The 12,606-nt window shown below is 38.6% G+C and overlaps 1 protein-coding gene across 9 annotated transcripts in view; it reads right to left on the reverse strand.

Moving 5' to 3' along the window:
- RELCH (RAB11 binding and LisH domain, coiled-coil and HEAT repeat containing) overlaps positions 1-12,606 on the reverse strand; it is a 120,002-nt gene that overhangs the window by 77,510 nt on the left and 29,886 nt on the right. For 6 of the 9 annotated variants that reach the window (XR_003793580.1, XR_003793579.1, XM_029222998.1 and 3 more), the window contains exons 6-8: positions 3,395-3,598; positions 3,198-3,289; positions 2,295-2,588 (exon numbers count right to left, since the gene is read on the reverse strand). Coding sequence is in view for 7 of the 9 variants with exons in the window: in XM_029222998.1 (XP_029078831.1) it covers positions 2,295-2,588; positions 3,198-3,289; positions 3,395-3,598 (590 nt within the window). In the remaining 2 variants the exon portion in view is untranslated. Of the gene's footprint in view, positions 1-2,294; positions 2,589-3,197; positions 3,290-3,394; positions 3,599-3,939; positions 3,993-4,094; positions 4,166-9,018; positions 9,058-12,606 lie in introns of those variants that run through there. The other 3 variants (XM_029223053.1, XM_029223036.1, XM_029223044.1) reach the window with 3 other exon arrangements.

Here is a 12,606-nt window from a genome sequence, read left to right on the forward strand (position 1 = left end):
AGACAAAGGTTGACCTGGTATGTTGCTGAGAAGTTCTACAGACCTATATAATGATAATGATAATCCTTAATGTTAGAAACCCACGTAAAAGAATTAAAAATTAAAGATAAATGAAGGAGAGGCTTGTTCAACATTCACGGTATATCTCAAAGGAAGTATTTTTGTAATTGAAAATATTAGCCTATTTATGTTTAATAAAAAAGGTTAAAACATTTATATTTTTAAAACAACACTGGTCTCTACATAATAGTATTCATAATATTGTAACTATGAGTTGTACTTTATATGCTCTATCTACAAAGAAAAGGGCTAACACCAAAATTACATAATAGAGGTTATTTAGTATACACCACAAAGTGGCCCCCAGTAACATCTCATTGTGGAGTTACTGTGCCAAAGCTTAAGCCTATTTGCTCGTTATGTTTCCCCTCCCATATTCTTTCAGTGGAGAGAGCTATAATGCATCCAATTGCCTATGCCAGAAAGCCTTTATCCTTCCCTTTCTTTTAATCTCCTAATCCAATCAATCTTTTACTTTCTAACTATCTTGTAAATCTATCCACTTCTTTCTAATACAGGAAATTCAATCATTTCTTACTTGGATTCTTCCAATAGATATCCTACTAGTCTCCTTTCTTCCAGTCTTGCTACCCTCCAATTACCTCTACCCTAGAGGACTCTTTCTAAAACTTAGATGCCATCACGTCCCAACTGTCTAAAATGAGTTAACACGGCTTATATGACTTAGTCTTTGCTTAATTCTCCAACTTCATCTGTCATTCTTCTCACTTGCATTCTTTGCTTCAACCTTAATAAATTCTCCTTAGCTCGCAAAGTGCACAGTGTTCTCCCTGCACATGCTGTTCTCTCTTAGTGGGAAGACTTCATCTTATTTCTTTGCCTGGTTAACTACTACTTAGTCATCAGGTCTAAAGTTAGATAATACTTCTTCCCTGAAATCTTTCCTGCTCTGATGCCTAGGTTAGGTGCCCTGATTGTGTGTTCCCAAAGCAAGGTGAACTTCTCTTAGATTACTACTCTTCGTACTTATAATAATTATCTGTCGGCCTCTCTCATACTGTAAGGTTTGTAACTGAAGGGATGACCATATGTTTGGTTACCATTATACTCCTCGTTAAGACTGCCTGACATATAGTTAAGAGCTAAAAAAATTAATTGAAGAAATTTAACAGTCATCTTTCTCCAGAGAGTGGCTTTGGTGTATCAAAGGAGATATATGGAAGTACTCCTAAACAGTAAGAACTATTACGAATGCCACTGTTATTGAATATCATTTTTATAACTGTATCTTAACCATATTTAATTAAATGCACTTTGAGGATTGGGCTGTGTCTATTTCAACCCCCATAATACCTAAAAATACACACACACACACTTAAGCAGGTACACAGAAAGTTGTGGCACATGAGTGGAAAGATTTGCTTGGGAAAAAGAAAAATCAAATACTTCTCACTAATAATGAGTACCTTTAAGTCTAAAACAAATTAGTCATGCTTTCCTATTACATCCCAACACTTGGTATAATATTCCTCCATTTAATAGGAGGAGGAGGAAGCACGGCTTTGTGGCTCAGAATGCACCATAGGGTAATTTGTGAGGATTAACTAAGTTAGTATATGTAAAGCGTGTAGAACTGTGCCTGACATATAAAAAAGAACTCAGTAAATGTTCCTTTCTTAACATTTTTCACATTAAAATGTAAAATAATTTAAAACACATTTTGTCTCCTCTACTAGAAAACATAATCATGACGGGCAAGGGACCATGCTTTTGTCATCTGAGTTCAATCACTGCAATCCAATAAAAACTAAATGAATTAAGAGAATATTAATGATACAATATTAGTAATGGAAGCAGACACAGGAAAAAGGCCTAAGATTAATAGCTAATCCCCTCTTTAGTACAGGCAACTATTCAGTACCAAAACCTTCTACTGAGTCTGATAATGACTGTAGAATACAGAAAAGGTAAAAAGCACTGGGTAAAATACAACACATAAAACATACATATTACTTATGGGTTTAAGTACTTGGCTAAGATAGGACCTATCTCCTTTATGGTCTATTCCTTGTTAATACAATTTAACTTAGTAATTACTTGTGATTTTTTTTTTTTTTTTTTTTTTGGTGACATGGACTTTGCTATGTGTTAAGTTCATGCCAAACATAAAAATTCATACATCGGATCTGCAAAATAAGAACTGAAACTCTTCTATTTTGACAATGTTCTAAATAGCTGAAAGATGCATTTCAAAACACAGGATGCATACTAACCTATTGGGTTTATCAAAATGGACTGTGCTTTTATTTGATGGAGAAGAAGATGGCATTCCTTCTCTTTCTCTCCTGGGGAAAGAACGTGGGAAATTCTCTTTAGGAATAGTGGAATCAATTTCATCTGATTTTGAAAGATGGATATCCTTGTTTTCTCCCATGTCTGAACTATTTATAACTGAATTCTGTCCACTGTCTTCAGAGTCCTTGTGGGGAGACTGATCCAAAGAAGGCTGAACAGAGTCACAAACTACAGGGCTGGCAAAGTGTTCATTTTTGAGGAAGTCCATTTCACTGTAGAAAGGAAGAGAAATTATCAGAGAATAACTGTATTTTTTAAAACTTTGGCAATAGCATAAACCTCATAATGGGTTTAATGGTTTAAAAGTATAACATGTTAATAGAAAGTGGTTTGGCAACTGATTAATCTCTTCTGCACCATATACACTGATGCTTCACATACCTAGAAGTGCAGCTACAAACACTTATAAAGCATAAAAATGGTTTTATAAACTATGCTTTGGATTAGCACTTAACATTCTTCATTTGCAAAATGGGGAAAATTCTACAGAATTAAGAATTAAATGAAATAATGAATGGGAAATATGTACAACACTAATGTGAAAAGCTATTTTATTACTACTGATACAACTTGGAGAAAATAAAAAATATCTTATTTCTTGGTTCCAAGACATATGCAATTACATGATTATTATGGGGACAACTTTTTTGGGGAAAAAGGACACTTTAAGTATATAAGCAACTATAAGACTTTTTTCCAGAAGTATTAGGATATGAAAAATTATGTCTTACAACTGAAATGTTATTTTATATATTTATATAATCTGTCAATTTCTTTAAAAACTTTAAGAGGTTTTTTAGAAATAATGATTAAGTACTAACCTTTCAAGTCTTCTGATTTGTTCCATCAAACACCATTTCTCACTATTTAATAAACTAATTTTATCTTCTAATTTCTTTACTAGCAAGGAGTTCTAAAATCAAAATGGGAGAAAAACAGAAACTCAAGATCTCATAGTATGCTTTTATGCAGTTTAAACACTTTTTGTGGACTGGATTACTTAGTTAATACCTCTCACCTCTACAGCAGCAGGAGTTTCAAGGGTTGGAGGAAGGCTGCCTAAAATTGGTGTCAGAGCCTCTAATTCATCTTCTTCTACACCACTGGCCACATCCACAAGATCTTTCCCAGTCACTTGATGATTTCCAAAATCTCGGTAGAGTTGCAATAAGTCTGGAGGTTTTGGAATGTTTAATCCTACATCATCCCATAGTTCAAAATCCTAAAAGATAAAAAAATAATAATATAAAAAAATCTATGTGGCAGTTTTATCTTGCATTTTTGAAATTTATCTTTTTTTTAACATCTTTATTGGAGTATAATCGCTTTAAAATGGTGTGTCAGTTTCTGCTTTATAACAAAGTGAATCAGTTATACCTGATATGTCCCCATATCTCTTCCCTCTTGCGTCTCCCTCCCTCCCACCCTCCCTATCCCACCCCTCTAGGTGGTCACAAAGCACCGAGCTGATCTCCCTGTGCTATGCAGCTGCTTCACACTAGCTATCTATTTTACATTTGGTAGTGTATATATGTCCATGCCACTCTCTTTGTCCCAGCTTACCCGACCCCCTCCGCGGATCCTCAAGTCCATGCTCTAGTAGGTGTGCGTCTTTATTCCTGCCTTGTCCTCGGATTCTTCATGACAATTTTTTTTTTTTTTAAGATTCCATATATATGTGTTAGCATACGGTATTTGTTTTTCTCTTTCTGACTTACCTCACTCTGTATGACAGGCTCTAGGTCCATCCACCTCACTACAACTAACTCAATTTTGTTTCTTCTTATGGCTGAATAATATTCCACTGTATATATGTGCCATATTTTCTTTATCAATTCATCTGTTGATGGACACTTAGGTTGCCTCCATGTCCTGGCTATTGTAAATAGAGCTGCAATGAACACTGTGGTACATGACTCTTTTTGAATTATGGTTTTCTCAGGGTATATGCCCAGTAGTGGGATTGCTGGGTTGTATGGTAGTTCTATTTTTAGTTTCTTAAGGAACCTCCATACTGTTCTCCATAGTGGCTGTAGTAATTTACATTCCCACCAACAGTGCAAGAGGGTGCCCTTTTCTCCACACCCTCTCCAGCATTTATTGTTTCTAGATTTTTTGATGATGGCCATTCTGACTGGTGTGAGATGATATCTCATTGTAGTTTTGATTTGCATTTCTCTAATGACTAATAATGTTGAGCATTCTTTCATGTGTTTGTTGGCAATCTGTATATCTCCTTTGGAGAAATGTCTATTTAGGTCTTCTGCCCATTTTTGGATTGGGTTGTTTTTTTAATATTGAGCTCCATGAGCTGTTTATATTATTTGGAAATTAATCCTTTGTCCATTGATCCGTTTGCAAATATTTTCTCCCTTTCTAAGGGTTGTCTTTTCGTCTTGTTTGTAGTTTCCTTTGCTGTGCAAAAGCTTTGAAGTTTCATTAGGTCCCATTTGTTTATTTTTGTTTTTATTTCCATTACTCTAGGAGGTGGATCAAAAAAGATCTTGCTGTGATTTATATCAAAGACTGTTCTTCCTATGTTTTCCTCTAAGAGTTTTGTAGTGTCCGGTCTTACGTTAAGGTCTCTAATCCATTTTGAATTTATTTTTGTGTATGGTGTTTGGGAATGTTCTAATTTCATTCTTTTACATGTAGCTGTCCAGGTTTCCCAGCACCACTAATTGAAGAGACTATCTTTTCTCCATTGTATACCCTTGCCTCCTTTGTCATAGATTAGTTGACCATAGATGTGTGAGTTTATCTCTGGGCTTTCTATCCTGTTCCATTGATCTATATTTCTGTTTCTGTGGCAGTACCATATTGTCTTGATTACTGTAGCTTTGTAGTATAGTGTGAAGTCAGAGAGCCTGATTCCTCCCGCTCCGTATTCTTCCCTAAAGACCGCTTTGGCTATTCGGGGTCTTTTGTGTCGCCAAACAAATTTTAAGATTTTTTGTTCTAGTTCCGTAAAAAATGCCATTGGTAATTTGATAGGGATTCCATTGAATTTGTAGATTGCTTTGGGTAGTAGAGTCGTTTTCACAATATTGATTCTTCCAATCCAAGAAGATGGTATATCTCTCCATCTGGGTGTATCACCTTTCATTTCTTTCATCAGTGTCTTATAATTTTCTGCATACAGATCTTCTGTCTCCTTAGGTAGGTTTATTCCTAGATATTTTATTCTTTTTGTTGCAATGGTAAAATGGGAGTGTTTTCTTAATTTCACTTTCACATTTTTCATCATTAGTGTATAGGAATGCAAGAGATTTCTGTGCATTAATTTTGTATCCTGCTACTTTACCAAATTCATTGATTAGCTCTAGTAGTTTTCTGGTAGCATCTTTAGGATTCTCTATGTATAGTATCATGTCATCTGCAAACAGTGACAGCTTTACTTCTTCTTTTCCAATTTGGATTCCATTTATTTCTTTTTCTTCTCTGATTGCTGTGGCTAAAAGTTCCAAAACTATGTTGAATAATAGTGGTGAGAGTGGGCAACCTTGTCTTGTTCCTGATCTTAATGGAAAGGGTTTCAATTTTGCACCATTGAGGATGATGTTGGTTGTGTATTTGTCATATATGGCCTTTATTATGTTGAAGTAAGTTCTCTCTATGCCTACTTTCTGGAGGGTTTTTATCATACATGGGTGTTGAATTTTATCGAAAGCTTTCTCTGCATCTATTGAGATGATCATATGGTTTTTCTCCTTCAATTTGTTAATATGGCGTATCACACTGATTAATTTGCGTATACTGAACAATCCTTGCATTCCTGGGATAAACCCCACTTGATCATGGTGTATGATCCTTTTAATGTGCTGCTGGATTCTGTTTGCTAGTATTTTGTTGAGGATTTTTGCATCTATGTTCATCAGTGATATTGGTCTGTAGTTTTCTTTCTTTGAGACATCTTCGTGTGGTTTTGGTATCACGGTGATGGTGACCTCGTAGAATGAGTTTGGGAGTGTACCTCCCTCTGCTCTATTTTGGAAGAGTTTGAGAAGAATAGGTGTTAGCTCTTCTCTAAATGTTTGATAGAATTCGCCTTTGAAGCCATCTGGTTCCGGGCTTTTGTTTGTTGGAAGATTTTTAATCACAGTTTCAATTTCAGTGCTTCTGATTGGTCTGTTCATATTTTCTATTTCTCCTGGTTCAGTCTCAGCACATTGTGCATTTCTAAAAATTTGTCCTTTTCTTCCAGGTTGTCCATTTGATTGACATATAGTTGCTTGTAGTAATCTCTCATGATCCTTTGTGTTTCTGCAGTCAGTTGTTCCTTCTCCTTTTTTATTTCTAATTCTATTGATTTGAGCCTTCTCCCTTTTTTTCTTGATGAGTCTGGCTAATGGCTTATGAATTTTGTTTATCTTCTCAAAGAACCAGCTTTTAGTTTTATCGATCTTTCCTATGGTTTCCTTCATTTCTTTTTCATTTATTTCTGATCTGATCTTTATGATTTCTTTCCTTCTGCTAACTTTGGGGGTTTTTTGTTCTTCTTTTTCTAATTGCTTTCGGTGTAAGGTAAGGTTGTTTACTTGGGTTGTTTCTTGTTTCTTGAGGTACGATTGTATTGCTATAAACATCCCTCTTAAAACTGCTTTTGCTGCATCCCAAAGGTTTTGGGTCACTGTGTTTTCATTGTCATTTGTTTCTAGGTATTTTTTGATTTCCTCTTTAATTTCTTCAGTGATCTCTTGGTTATTAAGTAGTGTATTGTTTAGCCTCCATGTGTTTGCATTTTTACAGATTTTTTCCTGTAATTGATACCTAGTCTCATAGCGTTGTGGTCGGAAAAGATACTTGATACGATTTCAATTTCCTTAAATTTACCAAGGCTTGATTTGTGACCCAAGATATGATCTATCCTGGAGAATGTTCCATGAGCACATAAAAAGAAAGTGTATTCTGTTGCTTTTGGATGGAATGTCCTATAAATATCAATTAAGTCCATCTTGTTTAATGTATCATTTAAAGCTTGTATTTCCTTATTTATTTTCATTTTGGATGATCTGTCCATTGGTGAAAGTGGGGTGTTAAAGTCCCCTACTATGATTGTGTTACAGTCGATTTCCCCTTTTACGGCTGTTAGTATTTGCCTTATGAATTGCGCTGCTCCTGTGCTGGGTGCATAAATATTTACAGTTGTTATATCTTCTTCTTGGATTGATCCCTTGATCATTATGTACTGTCCTTCTTTGTCTCTTGTAACAGTCTTTGTTTTAAAGTTTATTTTGTCTGGTATGAGAATTGCTTCTCCAGCTTTCTTTCGATTTCCATTAGCATGAAATATCTTTTCCCATCCCCTCACTTTCAGTCTGTATGTGTCCCTAGGTCTGAAGTGGGTCTCTTGTAGACAGCATATATATGGATCTTGTTTTTTATGCATTCAGCCAGTCCATGTCTTTTGGCTGGAGCATTTAAACCATTCATATTTAAGGTATTCATTGGTATGTATGTTCCTATTACCATTTTCGTAATTGTTTTGGGTTTGTTATTGTAGGTCTTTTCCTTTTCTTGTGTTTCCTGCCTAGAGAAGTTCCTTTAGTATTTGTTGTAAATCTGGTTTGGTGGTGCTGAATTCTCTTAGCGTATGCTTGTCTGTAAAGCTTTTAATTTCTCCGTCAAATCTGAATGAGATCCTTGCTGGGTAGAGTAATGTTGGTTGTAGGTTTTTCTCCTTCATCACTTTAAATATATCCTGCCACTCCCTTCTGGCTTGCAGAGTTTCTGCTGAAAGATCAGCTGTTAACCTTATGGGGATTCCCTTGTGTGTTATTTTTGCCTTGCTGCTTTTAATATTTTACCTTTGTTTTTAATTTTAATTTTTTTTTTTTTTTTTTTTTTGCAGCATGTGGGCCTCTCACTGCTGTGACCTCTCCCATTGCAGAGCACAGGCTCCAGACGCACAGGCTCAGCGGCCATGGCTCATGGGCCCAGCCCCTCCGCGGCATGAGGGATCCTCCCAGACCGGGGCACGAACCCATGTCCCCTGCATCGGCAGGCGGACTCTCAACCACTGCGCCACCAGAGAAGCCCTGATAGTTTGATTAATATGTGTCTTGGCATGGTTCTCCTTGGGTTTATCCTGTATGGGACTCTCTGTGCTTCCTGGACTTGACTATTTCCTTTCCCATATTAGGGAAGTTTTCCACTATAATCTCTTCAAATATTTTCTCAGTCCCTTTCTTTCTCTCTTCTTCTTCTGGGACCCCTAAAATTTGAATGTTGGTGTGTTTAATGTTGTCCCAGAGGTCTCTGACACTGTCCTCAATTTTTTTCATTCTTTTTTCTTTATTCTGCTCTGCAGTACTTATTTCCACTATTTCATCTTCCAGGTCACTTATCTGTTCTTCTGCTTCATTTATTTTGCTATTGATCCCTTCTAGAGAACTTTTAGTTTCATTTATTGTGTTGTTCATCACTGTTTGTTTGCTCTTTAGTTCTTCTAGGTCCTTGTTAAACGTTTCTTGTATTTTCTCCATTCTATTTCCGAGACTTTGGATCATCTTTACTATCATTATTCTGAATTCTTTTTCAGGTAGACTGCCTATTTCCTCTTCATTTGTTAGGTCTGGTGGGTTTTGCCTTGCTCCTTCATCTGCTGTTTGTTCCTCTGTCTTCTCATTTGGCTTCACTTACTGTGTTTGGGGTCTCCTTTTCACAGGCTGCAGGTTTGTAGTTCCCGTTGTTTCTGGTGTCTGTCCCCAGTGGCTAAGGTTGGTTCAGTGGGTTGTGTAGGCTTCCTGGTGGAGGGGACTAGTGCCTGTGTTCTGGTGGGTCAGCCTGGATCTTGTCTTTCTGGTGGGCAGGTCAATGTCTGGTGGTGTGTTTTGGGCTGTCTGTGGCCTTATTATAATTTTAGGCAGCCTCTCTGCTAATGGATGGATTTGTGTTCCTGTGTTGCTAGTTGTTTGGCACAGGGTGTACAGCACTGTAGCTTGCTGGTCGTTGAGTGAAGCTGGGTCTTGGCGTTAAGATGGAGATCGCTGTGAGATCTCTGAGCTGGGAGGTCTCTTGTAGACCAGTGTCCTGACTTTGGCTGTCCCACCTCCGACGCACAGCCCTGATGCCTGGCTGGAGCACCAAGAGCCTGTCATCCACACAGCTCAGAATAAACGGGAGGAAAAAAAAGAAAGGAAGAAAGAAGATAAAATAAAATAAAGTGAAATAAAATAAAGTTATTATAATAAAAAATAAAAAATAATTATTAAGGAAAAATTTTTGAAAAGTAATAAAACAACAAAAAAACGGACAAACAGAACCCTAGGACAAATGGTAAAAGCAAAGCTATACAGACAAAATCACACAGAAGCATCCACATACACATTCACAAAAAGAGAAAAAGGGGGAAAAAAAATGTATCATTGCCCCCAAAGTCCACCTCCTTAATTTGGGATGATTCGTTGTCTATTCAGGCATTCCACAGGTGCAGGGTACATCAAGTTGATTGTGGAGATTTAATCTGCTGCTCCTGAGGCTGCTGGGAGAAATTTTCCTTTCTCTTCTTTTTTCACACAGCTCCTGGGGTTCAGATTTGGATTTGGACCCGCCTCTGTGTGTAGGTTGCCTGAGGGCATCTGTTCTTCGCTCAGACAGGATGGCGTTAAAGGAGCAGCTGATTCGGGGGCTCTGGCTCACTCAGGCCGGGGGGAGGGAGGGGTACGAATGTGGGGCGAGCCTGCAGTGGCAGCGGACGATGTGATATTGCAGCAGTCTGAGGCGCGCCATGCGTTCTCCCGGGGAAGTTGTCCCTGGATCACGGGACCCTGGCAGTGGTGGGCTGCACAGGCTCCCGGGAGGGGAGGTGTGGATAGTGACGTGTGGTTGCACACAGGCTCCTTGGTGGTGGCACCAGCAGCCTTAGCATCCCATGCCTGTCTCTGGGGTCCGCGCTGATAGCTGCGTCTCACGGCCGTCCCTGGAGCTCCTTTAAGTGGTGCTCTTAATTCCCTCTCCTCGTGCACCAGGAAACAAGAGGCAAGAAAAAGTCTCTTGCCTCTTCGGCAGGTCCAGACTTTTTCCCGGACTCCCTCCTGGCTAGCTGTGGCACACAATCCCCCTCAGGCTGTGTTCACGCAGCCAACCCCAGTCCTCTCCCTGGGATCTGACTGAAGCCCGAGCCTCAGCTCCCAGACCCCGCCCGCCCCGGCAGGTGAGCAGACAAGCCTCTCGGGCTGGTGAGTGCTGGTTGGCACCGATCCTCTGTGCGGGAATCTCTCTGCTTTGCCCTCTGCACCCCAGTTTCTGTGCTCTCCTCCGTGGCTCCTGAAGCTTCCCCCCCCTCCGCCACCCACAGTCTCTGCCTGTGAAGGGCCTTCCTAGTGTGTGGAAACATTTCCTCCTTCACAGCTCCCTCCCACTGGTGCAGGTCCCTTCCTATTCTTTTGTCTCTTTTTTCTTTTGCCCTACCCTGGTACGTGGGGAGTTTCTTGCCTTTTGGGAAGTCTGAGGTCTTGTGCCAGCATTCAGTAGGTGTTCTGTAGGGGTTGTTCCACATGTAGATGTATTTCTGATGTATTTGTGGGGAGGAAGGTGGTCTCTGTGTCTTACTCTTCCGCCATCTTGAAGCTCCTCCCCTGAAATTTATCTTTTCGTTATTGCTAATATCCTTCTTTTCTTTTTTGGCTGCGTCAGGCCTTAGTGCGGCATGTGGGATCTTCCATTGTGGCACACGGGCTCTTCATTTTGGTGCTTGGGCTTCTCTCTAGTTGTGGTGTGCAGTTTTTTTCTCTCTCTAGTTGTGGCGTGCGGGCTCCAGAGTGCATGGGCTCTGTAGTTTGTGGCATGTGGGCTCAGTAGTTGTGGTACATGGGCTTAGTTGCCCCACGGCATGTGGGATCTTAGTTCCCTGAGCAGGGATCAAACCCACGTCCCCTGCACTGGAAGGAGGATTGTTTACCACTGGACCACTGGGGAAGTCCCCTTATTGCTAATATCTTGAAAATTCAACATAATCATAATTTTGTTGTAATGTCAAAGTGTATGTTCCAATTGAGAAAACATCCTGGGAGAAATATCCTGGGAGAAAACATCCTGGTTCTAGAGTGTGAGAGGCACCACCATCTCGTACTTGGAAAATAGGGGAAACAGCATCCTCAGTTAAGAGACAAGTGTTATTTAAAGCAAAAAGGATATTCTGAGAGAAGTTGAAAATACACAGAACGCTTATTTACAAAAAAAAAAAAAAATTTCACATAGCACAACAGAAAGAAAGGATAGAAAGTAAAAAATCATAAAAGAAAGAACTGGTAGGAGGGAAGCAAAGAACAGTAAGACAATGATTGCATGCAGATAAAAATATGAGAAAACTATCAATAAATATTTACGGAGTTTTACTATACTTGCAGATACAGAGATGAACAAGAGATTCTTTTAGCCTCAAGAAACTTATAGTCTAGTCAGGGAGACAAGAGATAATTGCAGGTAATGATAAGTGCCACTAAGAGGGTAAAATCGGGGTATATGATCAAAAATAAAACAGGGAAAAAGTTTTACACTTTGTCTAGAGACTAAACATGAGGGGAGTGAGGGCTCTATATAGCTCTGCTTTAGGTCATTTGAAATTAGCACTAAATGTTGTTTAATGGTTAAAGAACAGGTTATTGATGAGCACTTCCACTGCCTTTCATAAAAAACAGCTTTACTGAGGTATATAATTAATACACAATAAACTGCATGATTTAAATCCACGAGCTAATTTAAAACGTACAATTTGATAAGTTTTGACATCTGTGTGTACCCTGAATAGATCACCACAATCAACAAGATGAACTTGTTCACTCCCAAAAGTTTTCTTGGCCCCTTTGTAATCCTTCCCTCTTATTCCTCACATGTGCCCTGTTCCTAGGCAAATACTGACCTGTTTTCTGTCACTGTATAATAGTTTACATTTCTTAGAATTTTTTATAAATTCATACAGCAAGTACTATATTTGTCTGGTTTTTTTCACCCAAATTAATGATTAAGGATTTTCAGACTGATCTGTGTTGTTGTATCTGTCAGCAGTTCGTTCCTTTTTGTGGCTGTGTAGTATTCTACTATAAGGATATATTAAAATGTTTTATTCAACCACCTGCTCTTGTATATTTGGGTTGTTACCCTGATTTTAGCTACCATAAATAAAGCTGCTGTGAACATTGTAAAGGAGTCTTTGTATGAACATATGCTTTCATTTCTCTTGGATTTTAATATCCATGAATGGAATGACCAGGTCATATAGTTGGTGAA

Source organism: Monodon monoceros, unplaced genomic scaffold, assembly GCF_005190385.1.
Source record: "Monodon monoceros isolate NGI ecotype Baffin Bay Population unplaced genomic scaffold, NGI_Narwhal_1 Super_Scaffold_1, whole genome shotgun sequence".
Lineage (NCBI taxonomy): Eukaryota > Metazoa > Chordata > Mammalia > Artiodactyla > Monodontidae > Monodon > Monodon monoceros.